This window comes from Phaseolus vulgaris, chromosome 7, assembly GCF_051622355.1.
Source record: "Phaseolus vulgaris cultivar YP4 chromosome 7, ASM5162235v1, whole genome shotgun sequence".
Taxonomy (NCBI): domain Eukaryota; kingdom Viridiplantae; phylum Streptophyta; class Magnoliopsida; order Fabales; family Fabaceae; genus Phaseolus; species Phaseolus vulgaris.
In genome coordinates, this window is record NC_143504.1 from 54,918,578 (window position 1) to 54,939,951 (window position 21,374).

General features: G+C 30.8%; 3 protein-coding genes across 3 annotated transcripts; 2 read left to right on the forward strand and 1 right to left on the reverse strand.

The window, feature by feature from the left end:
• Positions 1 to 6,548: 6,548 nt before the first annotated feature.
• LOC137830345 (alpha/beta-Hydrolases superfamily protein) lies at positions 6,549 to 10,676 on the forward strand. The gene is made up of 5 exons (XM_068637629.2): positions 6,549 to 6,748; positions 7,588 to 7,850; positions 7,945 to 8,156; positions 8,335 to 8,599; positions 10,166 to 10,676. Exons 1-5 carry the CDS (start codon positions 6,655 to 6,657, stop codon positions 10,457 to 10,459), a joined length of 1,128 nt encoding a protein of 375 aa, XP_068493730.1. The 5' UTR covers positions 6,549 to 6,654; the 3' UTR covers positions 10,460 to 10,676.
• A 2,335-nt stretch (positions 10,677 to 13,011) lies between these two features.
• LOC137830347 (RmlC-like cupins superfamily protein) lies at positions 13,012 to 13,934 on the reverse strand. The gene has a single exon (XM_068637630.1). The coding sequence runs from the start codon at positions 13,861 to 13,863 to the stop codon at positions 13,186 to 13,188; it is 678 nt and encodes a 225-aa protein (XP_068493731.1). The 5' UTR covers positions 13,864 to 13,934; the 3' UTR covers positions 13,012 to 13,185.
• Positions 13,935 to 16,714: 2,780 nt separating this feature from the next.
• Positions 16,715 to 21,296, forward strand: ABI5 (Basic-leucine zipper (bZIP) transcription factor family protein). The gene is made up of 5 exons (XM_068637642.2): positions 16,715 to 16,900; positions 18,448 to 19,558; positions 20,693 to 20,764; positions 20,871 to 20,900; positions 21,026 to 21,296. The coding sequence occupies exons 2-5, from the start codon at positions 18,479 to 18,481 to the stop codon at positions 21,107 to 21,109; spliced, it is 1,266 nt and encodes a 421-aa protein (XP_068493743.1). The 5' UTR covers positions 16,715 to 16,900; positions 18,448 to 18,478; the 3' UTR covers positions 21,110 to 21,296.
• Positions 21,297 to 21,374: the final 78 nt, after the last annotated feature.

Genomic DNA, 21,374 nt, shown 5'->3' on the forward strand with positions numbered 1-21,374 from the left:
CCATCAGACTCCTGACAGTGAGTACTACAAGACTGCCCGATCAGAGTAAGTTCATTTTTGCTCTTCTCTTTGAGTCAAATTTGGAACTTGTTAGGTTGTTTTCTTCCTTGTTTGCATGTGACCCTTTTAGCTTCAGGGTTAATCTCTGTTAGCTCAGGGTCTTAGTGATATAGTTAGATTTTTTATTAGGACTTTGTGTTACAGGTTAAGTTACCTTTGGGTTCTTGGTGGTTTTGGAGCTCTTAGTGAATATCTTCTAATTTTCAGGTAAGGGAAGCTAGTCTTATTATTTTCAATGAAACCATAGGTTAGAAGATTCCGGATTTGGAGGTGACGTGGTCACCAATTTCAATTGTTTTTCTTGCAGGATTGTCTCTTTTGAAGAGTAAAGTAATATATTGACTGAAATGGTTGATTTTGAATCTTTTATATTGATTTTAAGGTGAATAATTTGTTGAAACTGTTTGAGATTGAAAGAGATTGAAAGAGATTGAAACTGTTTGATATTGAAACTGTTTGAGATTGAAACTGTTTGAGATTGAAACATTGAAATCTAAAATTTAGATATAGTAGATGATGTAGAATGTATATAAGTTTGGAATTGAATGAATTACTGAATGTATTTTTTGTTTCTTGACAATTTCAGAGCATATATATTTTGAATATTTCTTGATGATTCAGTTTATGAACTAAAATTGTCTGTGACAATTTTTAAAGTAAATTATGAGTTGATTATTTTGAGAGCTATGTTGATTGTAATCTGAATTCTGGTGTTTTTGAGATAAGTTATCAAACTTTAATTTTCATGTTGTGGCTTCCTCATCTTTTTATTAAATACGGTTGGATATAGTTGTAGTTTGAAGATAATTTTATTTCATTCTCCTTTTATTGTCTCTCTTTTTGGATAGTAAAACTTGATGTTATTTAGATACACTTTGGAATCCTTTTGATTCAAGACATTTATATGATTAGTGAATGAATTGTTGGGTGTTTTGGAAATTCTAAATTGTGGAATGATTTGATTGTTTGATGTGGGAGATTTTAATGTTTAGAATATATTTTTAATCAAAACATAGTATTTTCAGGAAAGAAAATACCGTGTTAAGATTGTTTAGGATGTGCATTGACTAGGGATTCGTCTAGAAGGAGATATCCTGACCCTCCTGAGATAATGAAATCATATAGATGAAGTTATTCAGGTGGTGAGAGTCGAAGGAGGTTCATATGAATGGGTAAGTTGTTTGAAAGATAACTAACTTGACCTGTTATATGAGTTAACCCTGTCATACTAGGAGAGATATGATATTGAGATTCTTTATGCGCATAACTGTGTGGATTTCACAATGAGGTAGTATGACAGGTGCAGATCTCTGAGTCTAAGTCAACGCACGAGTCTTCCGGAAGTAGAGTCAAGAGTCTATGTGTTATGAGTTAGTAGAAGTCCGACATATGAAATATGAATTTTATGAATGTAATAGCCACTTGATGATTTGAGAATTTGTATGAGACTTATGATTTATGTTTTTTTCTTATTTCAAAGTGAAACTTTATAGAATTTTGTCTTATATGACTAACTTACCTGTTATTTGGTTGTGTTGTTTCTCTAACTGTGATGATCGTGTATTTCCACGGGAGCAGATGAGATTGCAGCTAATAGAGCTCCTCAGTGAGCAGAAGGATTAGATAGTTTTAAATCGAATGCTTTGCTTTGTTTTGCTTTTGAACTATTTGGATGTATATATTAAGATACAAATATGAGAAAACAATATATGTTTATCTGTTAATTAGATATTGCATGCATAATATATTAGCAAATATGAGTAAAATTAGGGATGTTACAATGTTAATTAAATTTATTTATGTACAAAAGATGACAAGTCTTGATATTTTTGTGCAAAAAGAAAAAAAAGTTATTAGCAGTGAAAAACTCCTCCAAAATACATTTCTATTATGATTTTCAAATCTATAACACAATTTTGTTTTATTTTATATAATTTATTATATTTTTACAATTAAGAATTACCATAAAATATATAATACTTTATCATCATTTTATATGGATATATAAGAAAAAAGAAAAAAGTAATTTAATAAATTGGTGTAATAATAATAAAAATAATAATAAATAATTACGATAATAATTATAAGAATAAGTGAAAAATTGTTGAGGTTATAGTGTAAGATAATTTTTTAAAAATTAGAAAAAATCATGAATCTTTGATAACCTAACCATCTTACAAATCATAAAAGTCTTTAGTGATCCTCACACATATATGTTGATATATAATTATTTGACATAACAAGCAAATCTTAATTAAATGTGTGAAGACACGATTGAGAGAAACACTAACCAAACAAAGTACACATGAAAAAAAATAGTGAAGAGAGTAAGTGTACATGAATTCATTTTTAGATAGTTGTAATGGATAATCATTTGAAATTTCTTTTTTCAGTCTAATTGTGATTTGATATAATTTCTACATTGAACTATGTGTTTGCCTTAATGATTGAGAAAATATTGTTTACTTCAATTATTTTTCTAAAAGGAACCTATTTTTTTAGATTGGGCTTTACATTTGTTTTTGTTTCGCTTTAGGATAAACTAACATTTTAAGTTTGGTATGTTTTGATAAGTATCAAATATTAATATATTTTTATTCTAACTCTGGCCTTTATTTAAGCTCTTATAATTTTTTTATGTTATCTTTGTTAGTTCTTGTTTAATTTTTTAAAAAAATATTTTTATTATAATTTTACATTTCTCTTTGTGTTTTATTTTTAATTTTAGAGTGAGAAGAAGAATTCTTAGTCAAACAAAAGTTGATGTACTTAAGGAGACAAACCAATTGATCATAAAAAACATTCATTCAAGCAAATCATCATCTCGCTCTAGATGGTGCTTACATGAGAAATATGTGATTTGATAAAATAAATAATGAACAATATTAAGATCACATGGACACCATTGTTGCTACTCTCTAAGGGTCTGTTTGCTTCAAGGGAAGTACTGTTCACAATGATGGAAGTGCAGTGATATCCCCTATTTGGATCAAGTGATGTGCGCAGAAGTGTGAGGAAGGATATCCACATGAACAGTGAAAATCATATTCCTCTAATATGCAGAGATTGTTGTGGAAAGACACGTCAGCATTGGTGATTTTCCTAATTTACCCCAGATTTTGTTTTGACATGCTAAAGAGAAGGCAAAGGAAAAATAAACAAGACAAGAAAAAAAATAAAAAAATAAAGATAAAATCATATTACAAAACAAAAATATTAAGTATATTTATAATAAAAATAAAATTATTAAATATAATTATATAATCAATTATGAATAATATATAATTGATTATGTATATAATTTCTATAAATTATTTTTTAAATATTATTATTATTTTAATATTTATATTATTATTATTTAATTTTAAAAAAATATATTAATTAATTATTTTTTTAAAATATAAGAATAAATTTTTAATCTTAATATTTTATTAATTAAAAAAATTAAAATTTCAATCACACTCTCGTCACATCATTTACAAACTTATTATATTTATGAAAAAAATTCATGTACAAAGAATTATAAGAAACTCGTGTTTTTAAAAAAAATAATTATTCATCGATATTGAAAGTAATTTACAAAATTTTAATTAATCAAATTTATAGAAAAATATTTCATATTTCATTATTCAAATATTTTTAAAGACAAGGATAAATTTGTAAACTTACATTTTACACTTTTAAAAAAAAATCAAAATTTCTTCACAACCATTCCATTAATCACAAACTCCCATAAACTTTCCTCACATATCTACTTTAACATACCCCAATCCAAACAACCTCACTTTCTTCACACTTTCCTCTCACATCCTCACACATCCACTCCCTCAAATCCTCACACATCCACTCCCCAGTCCAAACACACCCTAAGGGTTTAGGGTTTAGGGTGTGTTTGGATTAGAGGTTGTGGGTGAGTGAGAGTGTGAAGAAAGTGTGGAAAAGTTTGGATTGGGAGATGTTAGAGTGGATGTGTGAAAAAAGTTTATTGAAAAGTGTGAATGATGTGATAGTTGTGAGAATATTTTAATATATTTTGAATAGTGTAAATTGTAAGATTACAAATTTACCCTCTTGTATATAAATAAATAGAAAAATGAAATATTAATTAATTTAAAGATATTTAAGTTAATTAAAATAATTAGTATTATATTATTTTATAAAGTTTTAAATTATAACATTAACAATTTATGTCATATAAAAAAAACCTACAAATTACAAATTTTTATTTTCACTTCTAAAAATATTCATTTTAATTTTTTTTTCTTATAAACAATTAAATCTTATAACAAAAATTACTAAAACATTATTTTTTAATTTTTTTAATGATAACATTAATAATTTATGTGAAATCTAAAAAAAATATTAACTAAACATTATCAAATTTTATTTCCATTCTGTAAAAATATTATTTACAAATAAATAACTATTTCTTATAAACAATTTAATTTTTAAAAACTAATAACTATCTACATTTATTATTAAAAATTCAAATTTATTCTCAATTCTGTAAAAAATATTTCTGTCTTTTTTAATTCTAACATCAATAATTTATGTAAAATAAAAAATTGCCCTACAGAATCCAAATATTCATTTTAAATAAATAAATATATTCTCTTATAAACAATTAATTGTTAAAAAAAAATTATGTACATTTATTATTAAACATATAAACAATATTTATCTAAACTTTTTCAGTTTTCTTTAATTTTTACAACAATTTTTTAATTGTTTTAATTATAACATTAATAATTTATGTTAAATATAAAAAAAAAACCTAAACTGTACAAATTTCTATTAACATTATGTAAATCATTAATTTTATACAAATAAATATTTTTCTTAAATGTTAAAAAAAAATAATAACTATCTACAAAAATTAAAATAAATAAATCAAATAAAGGAATTAGAAACAACATTAATTTACTAACTAATTAACTAAACTAAAATCTAAACAAATTATATTGCAAAACAATAATTATCCAAACAGAAATATAAAACAAAAACTTAACATCCAAAAATAAAAAACCTGAAGAACAACAGTGAAGAACAATGGGGATGGGGATGAAGAACACCACACTAGGAAGCACAATGGGGATGAAGAACACACAAGGAGAGTGCTTGAAAATTAAGAAAATTATAAGCAACCCAGAAAATTTCACAAACCAAAAAATTAGAACATAATCGATTATCCCATCAGTTACAAAGAAAGGATAATCGATTATCCAAAAATATCAACCATAATCGATTATTCAACAAGGCAAAAAACAAGGATAATCAATTATCAAAAAGCCATAATCGATTATCACCATTTATTAAGGCTTGAGATAATCAATTATGTCTTCATCTCTTAACACATAATCGATTATGTGGCCAGTGCATTTTCACCCATAATCGATTATGCACCATTGCATTTTCACCCATAATTAGGAATCTCACTGTTTCATATGGCATGCATGCGGGGTAGTGGTTTGTCCTGGAATGGAGAGCACAAAAGCAAGAAAGCAAGGGCACAGAGATAACTTTCAAGGTTTGACGTGACACTCCCTCTCATGACCCCTACTTTTTCTTCAGCTTGGAGAAGAGCCCAAATTCACTCAACTTTATCTGTCATTCCTCCCTCACCCGCCTTGAAATCTGGAAGCAAACGGGTGGTACTGAGACTTCCGTCGTCGTGAACAGTACCACCCCAGAAGCAAACAGGGCCTTAAGGATTTGTAAAGAAAAAATTCACTTTTTCAATAAATTTAGTTAATTATTTTTGCTTTGTCCTTAATATTTGTTTGAGTTGAATTTCATAAATTTAATTGTATTTGGAAACCTTATTTTAAATTAGGATATAGATAAAAATATTACCAATGATCTTTATGACAGTCACTTTTTAACCAATTTCACAGAAGTAATTGAAATCTTCTTTAAATTAAATTTGTGGATTGTTGAATTAACCCATTAATTAAAATTGTTGATGAGAATTAGAATGCATTTTCTTATAAATGTTAATGAAATCCACCTTCGATAACCATTTATATTTAAAATCATCTCTGTTTTTATCATTATTTTTATTCAAATATTTCTAACTATTTCTTAATTTGACATTCAGTTTTTTTCAAGTATTATCTCCAACAGTATTCTCTTTCTAGTTAAATAATTATATAACAACTTTACGTGAATATTTTTACTTTTATATATTAACTACTTGATAATTTAGTATGTTTATCAAATAATTGTCAAGTTAACTACATTTATCCGTTAAAAAAATAATAAAACAAAATTGAGATTATTTTAATAACCATTACGTACATTAATTAGAATACTAAACCTTTAATCTTTATCAAAATAAGTGTTTTCATTTAATGTTTGATCTCGTCTTGAAAGAGTGTATAAGTGGAAAGAAAATTACAACATTATTTTGAGTTTTTTAGAAAGAACAAAAAAAAAAAAACAGTTTGTTTCATATGAAAAAACATATTTTAACCTTTTATTAGTAATATGGCGTGTTTTAAAGTCCATCTAGCTTTCTAACCTTCCTCTGTTGTAGGTCATATTAGATCTCTGCACAGTACTTTCGCATAAATCATTCAAGTTGAAACTCTCAGCATGGCCACCGGAGTGAACAGAAAAATTTCTGCTGCATCAGCTCGGGCTCACACCAGGAGGGCAAAGAAACCCAATTCCCCACAACTCCCATCAGGTCCCTTTTCGCAATTCCTTTCACTTTTCATCTCACTTGCACTTTTTTCGCATTTCAAATCATAAAAATTATCTGGGTCGTGCTGCATCTTTTGTTAGACCTGAGAATGTTGAACCTTTCCCAGCGTTTCTTTTAAAGAATTCTGGCTTTTTAAGGTATGGATGATGTAGATTGCTTTGTTTGGACACGTAAAATGAACCCTCCATTATATTTCAACTTAATTGTTATTGTTTGCATTGCAATTGGGTAATTATTAGTTTTTTTAATATTTTGATATTCCTTCCCACACGTCTGCATATCATTTTCTAGTTAAGTTTAATTTTTATGTACTGTCAGTATAAAACCTGTTGCAGGTTGAACCAATCTGAAATGATTCTCGGTATAACCTCGAAAATAGTTATTATAAAATTTAAATTGTACGTAAATACATGCTAAATTGGTAATTGTTGATTTGATGGTCGTGTAAATAAATCTTTACAACGATTTATTGTAATTAGATCCTTGTTAGTTATCAATGGAATTGGTCACTTTTTATTTTGTTCATTCCTTTTCTTTAGTAAGAGACTTATTCATTAGTAAGCTGATGTTGAGGGGATTAATGGTAGGAGGAGTCTAACATAAGCATTTGTAAGTAACTTGGTTTGATAATTGCCGACTGAATCAATCCTTGTTGGCTTTAGAGATTTATAGCTAGTCTTGCCTGCATTGGAGCATAGGGTAATTAATAAGTTGTATTTTGATATTCTTATGCTTGATTTGTTGACTGCAAATTGTTATTTAAGCTTTTTGTTTTAACTTCTATTTATCTGTTTTTTCAATTTGGCATCTCAATTTATCAGGAATTCTTGGAACAGCACTAGCAGTGTTGTTTATCGTGTTTCTAGCATGGGCTTATAAGGTTATTCAACCTCCTCCTCACAAGATATGTGGCACCCCTGATGGACCGCCTATAACAGCACCAAGAATCAAATTAAGAGACGGAAGGCATTTGACATACAAAGAGTATGGTGTTCCAAAAGAAGCAGCCATGTATAAAATCATCTTTGTCCACGGTTTTGATAGTTGCAGGCATGACGCCGTGCCTGCTGAAGACCTATCGCCTGTAATTTTTATTAATATTACATTTCTCTCCCTTTCATAGCATTATGTAATATCTTTTGTTGTTTGTACTATTATATTAAGATGGATTTTTCCAGGATATTGTTGAGGAGATGGGGATCTACATTGTCTCTTTTGACAGACCTGGTTATGGGGAAAGTGATCCTGATCCAAATCGTACATTAAAAAGCATTGCTTTAGATATAGAAGAGCTTGCAGATCAGCTGGTGTTGGGGTCCAAATTCTATGTAGTGGGTTTCTCCATGGGTGGACAAGTTGTTTGGAACTGCCTTAAATACATACCTCACAGGTATGACTTATTAAGGGTATTATTTGTTTTGTAAACACAAAAAGCATTTCACTAATAATATTGCTTGTTGCATTATTAGCTCTTTTGTTATATTCACGTATTTGCTTTCATATCCATGTTAGTGGTGTGAGATACAGTTGTCAACCTCTCTTCAAAATTAACTTTTCAATGCTGACAGGTTGGCAGGTGTGGTACTGGTTGCCCCAGTTATCAACTACTGGTGGCCTGGTCTTCCTGCAAACTTAACTACTGAAGCCTATGGCCATCAGAACATACAAGACCAATGGGCTGTTCGTGTTGCACACTACTTACCGTGGCTAACTTACTGGTGGAACACTCAACAATGGTTCCCTGGATCTGGTGTAGTTTCTGGGAGTCCACATATCCTTTCTCGTGAAGACAAGGAACTTCTGCCTAAGATGTCCCATAGAAAAAGTTATAGAGTAAGTATCCATCCTTTACGTGATTACAAAATTGTAGTTTTTTGCTGAATGCAATTCACTCTGGGATGTTGACTTCCAAGTTCCAACAGAAAGTGTTTTTTCATTTTTTTCTAACTGTTTTAAATTAGCATGTGGATTTTTTCATTTTTTTAAGCTGGTCGTATACAATTATCACAGCCTAATTTTTCTGAGTTTTCTGTACTCATACTCCGTGTTTTTTGTTTTTGATGTTATACTGATAAAAATAGTTGAGTGGCTCTTGGAATTAATAGCGTCAATAGTTTGTCTTTGGTTTCAGATATTGAAAGATATATATCAGACAAAAATATAGACAGGAGTGTTTAAACTACGATCGTTGATCCATTATGTTCGTATAAATTTTGGAATAGACATTTATAGGCAGCAATAGAATTCTAAACAATACCTTGTTTCGTTAAACAAGTATTTGGTTTGGATAATGCTATTCATGCATGGACAGTCGTGGCAAAAAAATGCCTGAAAATTCACTGTAAAGGTTTATAAACTTCTTTTTTTCTATTGTGGTGTTTGACATATATAGAATATATAGTTATTCAAGTGCTAACCTTGTATAGTTTGCTGCATTTTGTAATAATCAATCAAATAACATTGATATATGATAGAAAAACTTAGCCTTTATCCGTGAATAGCACGGAATAAATTCACTTCATGGTTGAAACTTGATATCTGTTTACATGATGCATCTTCTTCAAATTTAAAGTAGAGTACATGGGTTGCATGAGAAATATTCGGAAGCAATTTTTTGTGAAGCAAAATTTTTGTTTGTACTCACGGCTTTGGTGCATTACTCCTGTTAGATAACTAAGATCCTCGTTCGCTAATCTTCAAAATTACCTAAGAAACTTATATAGATAATTGTTAGAGCACACTGCCACCATGGCCGGTTTAACTTGGCATAGCAGGTAAATCAAAACTTGATGTTGTTATTAATTTTGATTTGTTACTTTTCTCCCTGCATCCATGGATAACGTCCCCATTGTTTTCATGGATAATGTCTTAAAAGAGTTGTCTCGAAATTTGTGATGGATCATTGAGTAACAAAGTGAATTTTGAAGGCTCCATTGTAATTATAAGGTGTGGAAATTCTACAACTCTGTTTGTCATTTCCTTGTTGAAGCACTGCACAATGACATCATTCGATCTATGTAGTTTGTCCAACACACTGAGTAAAGACGTGTACTGTGTATGATCGTGTTGAACCAAGACAATTTGTTACTTGTGTACGCTGTTTGACTTGATAATGCTTCCTTAGCATGTTCTTTTGTTTGGATATTTAATTTCAGTCACACATAATGGTAAAGCAAATTTTCACTTCTATAAGCAACCCTTATGGAAAGCTTTCAATTTTCATCCACTTGTAAGAACTAATTCTGGAATTTGGTTCTTTTGAAAAGTGTTTGATTACTTGAGCCATTGAATTTGATTAGCCTCATTTTAACTGAGCATGTTCTATTGTGTAATTTCTTAGTTTCTTACGTCAATTCGTGATAGAAATTTATAAAGTTGTTTTTTGTGCTGCTTCCATAGGCACAGATAAGACAACAAGGTGATTATGAAAGCCTCCACCGTGACATGATTATTGGATTCGGTAGCTGGGAATACAGTCCCCTTGATCTTGAAAATCCATTTCCAAATAATGAAGCTTCTGTCCATATTTGGCAAGGAGATGATGATCGAATGGTTTCAGTTACTCTGCAACGATACATAGCGCAAAAACTTCCATGGATTCTCTATCACGAACTTCCAGGTTCTGGTCATTTGTTTTTTTATGCTGATGGTATGAGTGACACTATCATGAAGACACTTTTACTTGCGAAGTAGGCTTCTTCTCTATTGATTACAGTCTATTCAGGTCAGTTTTGGCATTTGACATCTCAGTTTTAGAGAATTCAGACTGTTGAAAAGAATGATGTATGATCAACTTTGACGAACATCAAGTGCACTAAATGTAGGGAGAGATTCGGTTACTTAATAATTGTATGAACTTTGTTCTTTTACGTGGGAAGTTGTTTTATAGAAGCTGGTTTATTTCTCTAAAGCCTTACTAAGTTACTCCCAAGCTAACACAGTGGAAGTCGGAACATTGAGCAGTTTTTCTTTTGGCAAAATTCTTTTTTATTAAGATGAATGATATGATGATGGTCATGATTAATAATTAGGTCCTAACTGCTATATTCTATATATTGCTACTTCCACAATCTTCTCTGCAAAGTAATTGTCTTAAAAATTCGATCACTTTAGCTACTGCCATTTTAGTAATTGGTGTATAATATATGAAAATAGAATGTATAGATAGCAAAACCCTGTTTTATAATACAGTTATTCACAAAGTTGATTGGTTTTTGTGATAATTATATTGAAAGTGATACTTATAATGCTTTAATTTGATTGAAAAATTCTAAAATTTCTTGTCAAACAATGTATACTCATTATTTTTGCAATGATTCTTGGGGGGCTTTATTCAAAGAATCAATTATGTACATGTGTGTACCAATTTTGATATGGCTTTTCCTTCCTGCATTCCCATTTCTACCTACACCTGCATAAATTTTTAAATAATCATTTTACCCTTTAAGATTTACAAATTTTCTAGAATGAGATGTTTTTTGGACCAAGTTTTCTAGGATAAACTTTTCAACATCTTAGATAAACCTTCATCTTCCCTTTTGGGATTGAACAATCCAGAAACATTATTTTTTGTCTTCCGGATTTTTTATTCCAAAAATATCCTTTGCTTAACTCTTATTCTGAATTTTGTTTAGGAAATCTTTATTTTGGAATTATCCAAAACTCTAAAAGGATAATTTTGGTATTTTAGAAAATATAGGGCTGCAAGAAGAAAAATTAAGGGTGCAGAAAGAAATTCCATTATGTTCAACTTTCTAAATGCCCATATAGGAAATTGTGGCCCATATTAACATAACTAAGGGCTTTTCATTCTGCACCCCTGTAAATTTAAAACTGCATTCCCATATAATATGAAAATCCTTATCCATTTTTACCCTTTTAAAATTGTATTCTCTCGAATGTATAATAATCTGGAATGGAAAATATGTATTCCGAAATGTACATTTTAAAAAATATTTTTTATTTTAGATTGAACATTTTGAAATACATTATTTTTTATTTTCTTAAATGTATTTATATTTATTTGAATTGATTTTTTTACAAACATAAATGTGAAAAGAAAGAAAAATAAGGTCGACACTAAAATAACATTTGAGTGTTTGTCTTAATCGCATAAAACAATTTTACACTTTTAACCAATTAAAAAGTATGATTGATATAACTTTTAAGATAGTTATTATGAAAAACAACACTTTTATAATTGAATAAGACATCAAACTATTTTACACTACAAATACATATACGTTGTTTTTTCTTCTTCTTTAAAATAACCAGAGATACCTAAGGAGATTTGTTCCAGAACGTTAACATCTAAAATTCTGAAGTGAAAACCTATCATCCAAAGCAAAGAGGTCCATAAATTACTGTGAATAATGTTTCCAATCCCTTGCACCCTTTTCCTTGTCAGACAAATATAATGTCATGAGAATTCAGAAGTAAAATTGTGAAGAAATGAATGGAGTTCATAATTTGTTCGTGTTGCTGGTTGTCTCGCGTTGGATACACCTTTCACTTTTCTCTTTTGCAATCAGAGCCATGTCCTCCACTTGCCAACAAAAGGATAAACAAATGTTGGCTTTCGCATTAGTTTTTATAGATTTTGAAGCTTAATAATGTGCTGTGCTTGTTTTGGCAGTGTTGTCAATGACTTTCACTGGCTTTCTGAACCCTTTTTTTCTTCTGTTAATTGGCAAAGTCTTATGATTGCTATCATCTCTTGCAAAAACGCCTATGAAAGCTTTTTGAAGTTGTTGGGTGTAAAATAAGTTTCCTACTCATTAGGTTCAGCTCTATTCCTTGTCATCATCAATCACACCACCATGTGCTTAAGACCAACTCGACCCTCATTGCTTCAATCACCACCCAAGTCTTATTCTCTTGTTCAACAAAACTTGAGCTTCTTATGCACTTTTTAATGTTGTTTTTTCGTCTACTTTTTTAGTTAGATTATCGATACAACAAGATTCTAATTTTTTAATGGAATAAATTAAAATCATTGGTGTAACTGCATAAAAATCTTCTCTTTTTTTTTTATGTAGAATCTCTTACAATATTATAATTGATTAGAAATTATGTTAAATATATAATGTTTTTATTTATAGTCTTATCTACAGTGGATGAAGTTAACTTCAATAATAAAATATGAATAATAATTTGTGATTAAATTATATACACACTCTATTTACTCATTTTTATGCTATTAGTTTTAAAGGGAGAGGGAAAAGAATTATTTTGCTGCTTCAAGGTTTCATTACAAGGCACTGCATTTCATATTCTTTACTTTATATAGTATTATAAGACACAAAAAGTGGGAGAAGGGGTTGAAAACTCTTCATAATAAAGAAATTAAAAAACTTAAATCCCATGATATGACTCAAACCCTGAAAGGTAAATGGAGAAACTGAAGCTTTACCAGATATCTACCTTGCAGTCTTGGGATCAAACTTTTTCCTCAAGGTCCCAATCTGCTTAGAACTCAATCCAAAAGCTTTCTGTAGAAGCTCCTCATCAATCCCTGAACCAAACACAGCAGATGGTATCTTCTGAATACCAGGGTTTTGGCTATTGAAGCTTCCAAACAAAGTAGCAGGTTCATCACCAACATTCATCATGAAGTGCACTAGACCTTTAGGGAGCACCATGACCTCTCCTTTTTCAAGGACTCTGGCAAACACCCTATTGCTTGAATCAACAAAACCTAAGTACACTTTCCCTTGCACCACATGAACTAGCTCTGTGGCTCTGGGGTGAAAATGTGGTGGGTTGATGCCCCCAACTTCTATGTCTGCACGTGCAAAAGACAAGCCTAGAGTGTTGAGCCCTGGAAAATTGGCAGGGCTTGCTAACACCACCGCTAGGCCTGTGTCTGAGAATACCCCTGTGGCTTTTAAACAAGAGAAGACAAAGTCTTCAGTGGTGGCCTCGGAGGAGTTCTTGCATGGGAGAATGTAGTGGTTGGCATGTGCTGTTTTTATGTCACCAAATCTTGGGTTTGGTATGCAGAAGTCCTGAACGGGATCAGGGTCAGAGGCCAAGCTGATGGCTACACAAAAGGAGAAAACAGCAAGCAAAAGCCAAAGGGTGTTTTCTGAACACATTTTTCTCTTGTTCTTTTGCCTCTTAACCTGTGTGTTGAACAAAGAGTGAGTTGAGGAGGCTTATATAGAAATGAAATGGATATTTTATGTGATAGTTTCAAATATTTAAGAAGCTCTTTTACTAAAGAAAAACTACACTAGGCTCTTGGAATGATTACACATGGTAGCATAAGATGCAAAATATTACAGGATCTTAGGCACATATTCTGCAATTATAATGCTTCTTTTTGGGAAAACAAATATGTTTTTGTTAGTATAATTTGTTTCAAACTTGTATTTTATATCTTTATATTCAAATTCACGAATCAGTCATTCAATTTTTTAAAATAGACGATTTTAATATTTTTATACTCAAACTTAACCTTTAATAACAGTTTTTTACGGTTAAAATTAATAAATAGACTAAATTCATATATTATATACTTGATTTTTTTTATATTTTAAATTTAATATTTAAAAACGATTCTTAGTGTTACAAAGTTAATAATTTAAAACTTAAGAGAAAATTAATCAAGTTTTTCAAGTAAACAGCCAAATTTAAATTTGACAAAAAAATAAATATAACAATTAAAAACATAATTTATTTTATCTTCGGTTTCAGAAGTAATAAAATGAGACACAGCTTCAATACCTAACTACAAAATTACTTTATAGATATATAAACTACAAATAATCAAGTTTCTCAGCATTTGAAGACAACTTAATTAGTAACATAATGAAACAAAATTTCTTATAGAAAATGATATTAACTTAATTCAGATTAAGTGATGTTTCTAAGCCATGATTCTTGCATATAAGGTTCAACGTACTTATGTTAAAATTTGATTACAAAAACATTATTTGCTGTATTATAATATACAAGAGTTCTTAATTTAACTTAATTAAAAATGGTTAAATCATATGCGATTCCACGCGTTGCATAGAGCGGCGCGGACAATAACCATGATTAGAAGGATTAATTAGGAATCTGTGTTTTGTTGAAAGTAAAACATTGAATATTCATGTGCTCGTGCCATGTTTCCATTGATTGTGTGGTGCTGTTCTCATTGCTTTGCTTGTGTTTGAAGAAAGTTCGCAAACAAGAATGATGAACTTTAATCCACGCATTGCTGACGTGATTATTTGTCAGCAATATGTTATCACTGTTCAGTTTCAATAACGTAAAACTCGCTGTAACATATTATGGTCTCCGATTACGGTTGATGTGCTGATAAGTTCAAGAAATATTTGTTAAAATAGGTTAGAAATTATTCTGATAATACATTACGAAGTGAACTTTAAATCTAATTAAACTTAGAAAATCAGATCATTTAATAAGATTTACATTCATTTATACAATGAATTGTCTCGAATCTTTAACTTATTATTACATTAATTTAAATATATTAAGTAATTCTTGGTTCTCAGACTCATTTAGATTTTACTATTCCTTTTGATTTCGACACACTTTTAACTGATCGAGGAATTGAGATCTTATTCACGAATGAATCACACTCACGCAGCATGAAAAGGCGATATTCATAAGATAAATAAAAGAAAGAATAAGAATCAAAACTCTAACAACTTGACTTTTAGGAGCAAAAGACTTTGATTTTTATTTTATTTTACTAATCACTTTTATTAACATTTTATATATTAATAAAAAAATTTATACATATTATTGAAATTTTTTATTAGCTGAGCAGAATGATTCTTGTGAAAAAAATAGTTATTAATTGGACCCACATTCTGTGGAGGCAATGATGGACTTGAAGGCCCATTAATTAATTGCTTATGTGAGAGTGGAATATCCCTACACCTTAGAACTTTCTCTTCAAATTTCGCATTAATCGTAAAAAAACAGTTTTAATTGTTTTAAAGATTTTAAATAACTTTAAATAAAGTATAGTTTTATATTTTTAAATAACTTTAACTGTATTTGACATTATTATATTTTTGTCCGGTTGTAATACTTTCATTTTTCCTTCAGCTATGACATTTATGAAAATAATTTTATTATTTGACATGTTTTTAATTGATTTTATAAAATAAATTGACACTTATTGAAGTTTTTCCACAAGTAATATTACAAAAATTCTATAAAAAAATAATTATTGTTACAACTTGAAACAAATTATGAATTCTTGAAACCAAAAATTTCTTCTACAATAAACCGTATCTAATATATATCTTTAATAAAAAAAATAACCTAATTTATTGCATATTTATTAAATTTATAATATATTATTTATTGATGTAATGAATTTATCCATACAAATATTAAATAACATGACTCAATCATCTTCAATCGATATAAAATCATTATGTCAAATTTCTAGACAAGAGCATATGTTAAAATATTGTAATCTAACTAATTCAAACATACACGTGAAAATAAAAATTTTAAGGATTTTTCTTACGTTTCATTTGATCATTATTCCCCCTTATCCAAAAAAAAAGTGAAAACACGAGCAGAGAAAACGTAAAAGAAAAATGTATAAAAGAAACATGCGATGGCAGAAAAGTAATTGAAAAATATGAATGAATGAGCACTACCAAGCATGTTTCACCAGAAATAGATATCCTTTTCTTGCTTTGTCCTAGTATCCGATACCTCACAGTCAAGCCAGAAGACATTCACATTTTCAACCAAAAAATATGAAGAAATGAAGAAGTAGGTGCAAACAAATTGAGGGGTACACGTGTTGAACTCAAAGACAGAACGAGGTTTAACAAACAACACCTGTCCTTAACGTGGCAAAAGGTGCGATCGAGCATAGGAAATTGGTATCTCATTTTCTGCTCTCTACGTGGGACAATCTCAGTTTCTCAATTCTTATATATATTATGTTGCTGCATTTAACAGCTTTTTATTCTTTAATTTAATACCTCTGCTTTTGTGGCGTCTTTGTTAGTTTGAACACACACTGTGCAATGTTGCCACTCTCAAACACTCATAACAAAACTCTTCTTCCTTCTTCCCAATTACCCTTATAAATAACTTCTCAAAATGTTGTAAACTACACACAAAAATTTGAGTTGAACCTATAGTTTTCAGGTATCTTTTCTTTTTTTCTACTCTATTTTCGTATACATTGTGTAATGTGATTGTGTATCCTTGCTGATCCTGTGTTTTCATTGCACTGTTCATTCTCTCTTTTGGTTTGAATGAGATATAGATCTCACAAAGACCACACAGTGCATGCATGCTCCTTCCTTAAGTTGGTACCTCATCCTTTGCCTTGATTTTCTGGGTTTTAATTTCTTTTGTGATTTATGTTTCAACGAGACTAATTTTACTTTCAGTTTTTTACAGAAAGAAGTGATAGAACATATAACTGCTATTTTTTTTTTTGTATTGACTCACTTTTCATTGAGTTTGAGAAAAAATATATATGAATGGAGAGTTTATAAGTTTTCTATATTTTCATTTAATTATGAATTAGAAGATATCATTTCTTAATTTATATTATAATTATTTTAAAAGGTTATACTATTTTATGATGGAACAAAAACCTATTTTGCCCTTTTTGAGATCTGGCTTCCTTCCACAAATTCTATATCTAATTATATTCTGTTGAGAAGAGTTTTAATTACTGGTTGATATTTTTCTCTGGTGAAAATTGAAGTCACATATTAAATAAACGTGAACTTTATATTTAAGGTATATATATATATATATATATATCACATCTTTTAAATATTGATTATATTATTACTATGATTATAATTATAATTTTCGTGACAAGGTTCTACATTTTTAGCTCTTTACCTGGTACAAAATTAATGGTTACGAAGGCCCATATACCTACTGCACTTGTGTGTGCCAATAAAACCGGTGGTTGCTTCGATATTTGTAGGCAATGCACTAGACAAAGGTTTCAACTTTTCCTGCTACCTTGCCCAAGTTCATACACTCATAATATTCTTTCTTCAGTGGAACAAGAATCAAAATCAACATATGTATCTCAGAAACCTTTGCCATAATATTAAATAACCCAGCTAAGTTTTTTTCAATTGCTTTCTTGCACCTGACTAAGAAAAAGGACTTCATTCTGAGTGAAATTCCAACTCATCAATTTTATGGTACTAGTTAGTTTTTCACACATTGTAGAGAAAAAAAATGTTTTTGTTCTTTACTATTACAAAGACAATAGGGAAGATCTGTGTTTGAATTTTACTGTATGTAAAAATTTGTTGGACTTTATCTATGTAATAGTAGAAAATCTATATTTTCATCAAATTAATTAATTAATACATGTGCTACAATTGTCACTACTGTGGCATCTAGTGCTAGAGCCATGAATTGGAACATGTATTGTGGTCTTTAAGAGACTCACACGTTTCATATATATATATATATATATATTAATTTGATATATATTTGGATTTCTATTTGTTAACACAGTGCCAAAATAAGAATTGAAAAAAAAGTATGGTTGTTTAGTTTTTGTTCTTTTATTAAGAACACAATGGCATCATAATGAAGTTGTTATATCATCTTTTAGTTTCCCTCCTATTCATCTTTTGACCTTTCACAAAGCAAGTGCAAGAATAGAGAGAACAAAGAATCAACACTTGGTTTTTGACTTGGCATCTTTGCAGCAAAGAGAAAAAGGCAGAGATTGAGAAGAAGATGGTGGTGGCGGAGTCTGATATGAACTCACAAAACGAGGTTGAATCTCCAATAGAGTTGGAGCAACAGCACAACATGAACAAGAACCATCCATTCCCTTCACTGGGAAGAGAAGCTTCCATCTACTCCCTCACCCTCGACGAGTTCCAACACACGCTATGGGAGAGTGGCAAGAACTTTGGGTCCATGAACATGGACGAGTTTCTCACCAGCATTTGGTGCGCAGAGGAAAGTCAAATTTTAAACAACAACAACATGAACAGTTTGTCACTGAGTGAAGCTTCGGCAGAAAAAGGGTTGATAAGGAAGCAACCAAGCCTTCCTCGGCAAGGGTCTCTAACACTTCCTGCACCTCTGTGTAGGAAAACAGTGGACGAGGTTTGGTCCGAGATACACAAAGTACAACAACAACGGCAACAACAGAACAACAACAATAACCGTGGAAGTGTTAATAATAACAACAATGCTGAAAATACCGAATCTGCCCGCCGTCAGCCTACCTTCGGAGAGATGACTTTGGAGGACTTCTTGATAAAAGCTGGGATAGTTAGGGAACAGCGTTCCATTGCAATATCAGTTCCAGCTTCTACAAGTCAAAATCACCATATGCAGCACTATGGCTTCTTTCCTAATAACAACCGTACAATGGAGCCTTCTTTTGTCGGAAGGCAGGTGATGGGGGTTGGTGGCGGCGCTGGCGGCGGCTGTGCTGGTGGGAATGTGGTTGCACCGCCTTATCAGGCTGTGGCTCAGGGTGGTGGTGGTGGTGGTGCAGTTGGGGAGTCTTCTGTGTATTCGGCGGCAGTGCCGGCGGCGGTTTGCTTTGGACCGAGGGTAGTGAATGGTGGCGGTGGTTATGCGGCAGTGAGTAAAATGGGAGTGGTGGCTCCGGTGAGCCCGGTTTCCCCGGAGGGGATAGGTACTGGTGAAAATTTTGGTTGCGGGTTTGGGATGGACAGAGGTGTGTTAAGAGGGAGAAAGAGGGTGTTGGATGGGCCTGTGGAGAAGGTGGTAGAGAGAAGGCAGAGGAGGATGATCAAGAACAGAGAATCAGCAGCCAGATCTAGAGCAAGAAAACTGGTACTTTCTTCGTCTCATAATTAAACTGCATTTTTAAGGAATATGTTTTTTGTTTGTCTGGTTCTTAGAGATCATACTGTGCAATGTGCACTGCACCTTGTATAGTTTTGATTTGAGGTTCTGTTCTTTTATGTCCTTGCACTAGTCACTGGAATAGGCTTTGTTATCTTCCATTCCCTTCAAACAGGGCCACCAAAATGAACTTTTATTTTGAGTGGTGAAGTTAACCCATCTTTTTTTTTTACACTATTAATTCATCATTACATAAATCAACCCCATCACACTTTATTCAAGGAGTTAATTGTACAACTTCTCTCCAAGAAGAGTATGAAAAAGAAAAATTAATCTACATTCCACTTTTTATTGGTGACTGAAACAAAAAAGGACCACAAGTGAGATAAGTAGTTTGCCCCTCTTTAAAATATGTTATCCAATCAACTGCTAATTTAGCCACAGGATCTGGTAATTTGTTTTGATTATGATAACATGCAGATTGATTTTTTTTTCAAATTTATTTTGCAAAGATGTCAAATTGTGAGTAAGATTTGTTTGCTGCCACATGGCTAGGTGCATTGTGATTTTTAGTTGGTGAGCTCCGCATAACTGACAGGCAAAACAGTTAGGCAAATTAATTATAACAGCACCTTTTTTTCAACTAATTATAACAGCACCTTTTTTTTAACATTATAGTTTACTCTTTTAATCTTCTTTATTGATAAACTTTCTTCCCCTTTAGTGACAAAAGGGTGATGCAAAGGGATGGCGTAAAAGATGCGAGAATAGGCTTTTTTTATTAATTATAAACTGGTTAGCACCTATGGAGGAAAAGGTAGAGAAAAGGTACATGATTAGATGAGTAGGATAACTTTTGAGAGTTTTTTGCCTTAGAGAACTTCTCTCTAAATTCAAACAAAGGAATGAAATTGCAGTTTAAGAGATTTTAAACTTTTAAAATACAAAATTGTTGCTTTATTATCTTTAACCATTGTAAGGATATTTTATATGCATTTTTCCTTTATGTGCATCTAATCGCTCTTTAATTAGACGTCATAATCTGGTTAAAATATTGGACAAAGTATTGTTAATGACATTTCTTTTTGCGCCATAACTTTTTTTATACTTTTGCTTTGGCAGGCATATACAGTTGAATTGGAAGCAGAATTGAACCAGTTGAAAGAAGAGAACGGTGAACTTAAACTAGCACTGGTATGCCAACTATTTTGTACTTTGATCAATGTTGAAGTTGTTTCTTTTGTTCTTTACTGTGTTGAGTAATTAGATTTCATATCTAACATGCTGCTTCTATATATAGGCTGATATTGAGAGGAGAAGAAAGCAACAGGTAACTGAGATGCTTATTGAATTACAAACCTTTATTTATTCTCAAATTTAGGTAAATAGTTGTCCTTTCAACTTCCATAACCATAAGAACAACACAATGTGAACGATAGTGACCTTTTTGTGCAGAATTTAGAGGAAGGGAATTGCAGAGTTGAAAAGGCTAAAAAGAAATTGAGATCATTGAGAAGGACTCTGAGTTGCCCTTTATGAGAAAATGATCTTCATGTACAAACAGTGACTAAGGAAAGTTGGTGATCGATCAAGGATTAGTTTACTGTTTTTCATGATGAGTGAGTGGTTGGTTAAACATAGTAAATTATATAGTTGGTTGTGTTATATTAATGATATTTTCAATGTCAAATAAATAAAATCATGTACAGTGGTTTTCTTCATTTCATCAATGGTCCTTTACGAATTTATACTGATGAAATAAACCAAATGGCGCGATCACTGAACAGGGAATGAAGAATGTTGG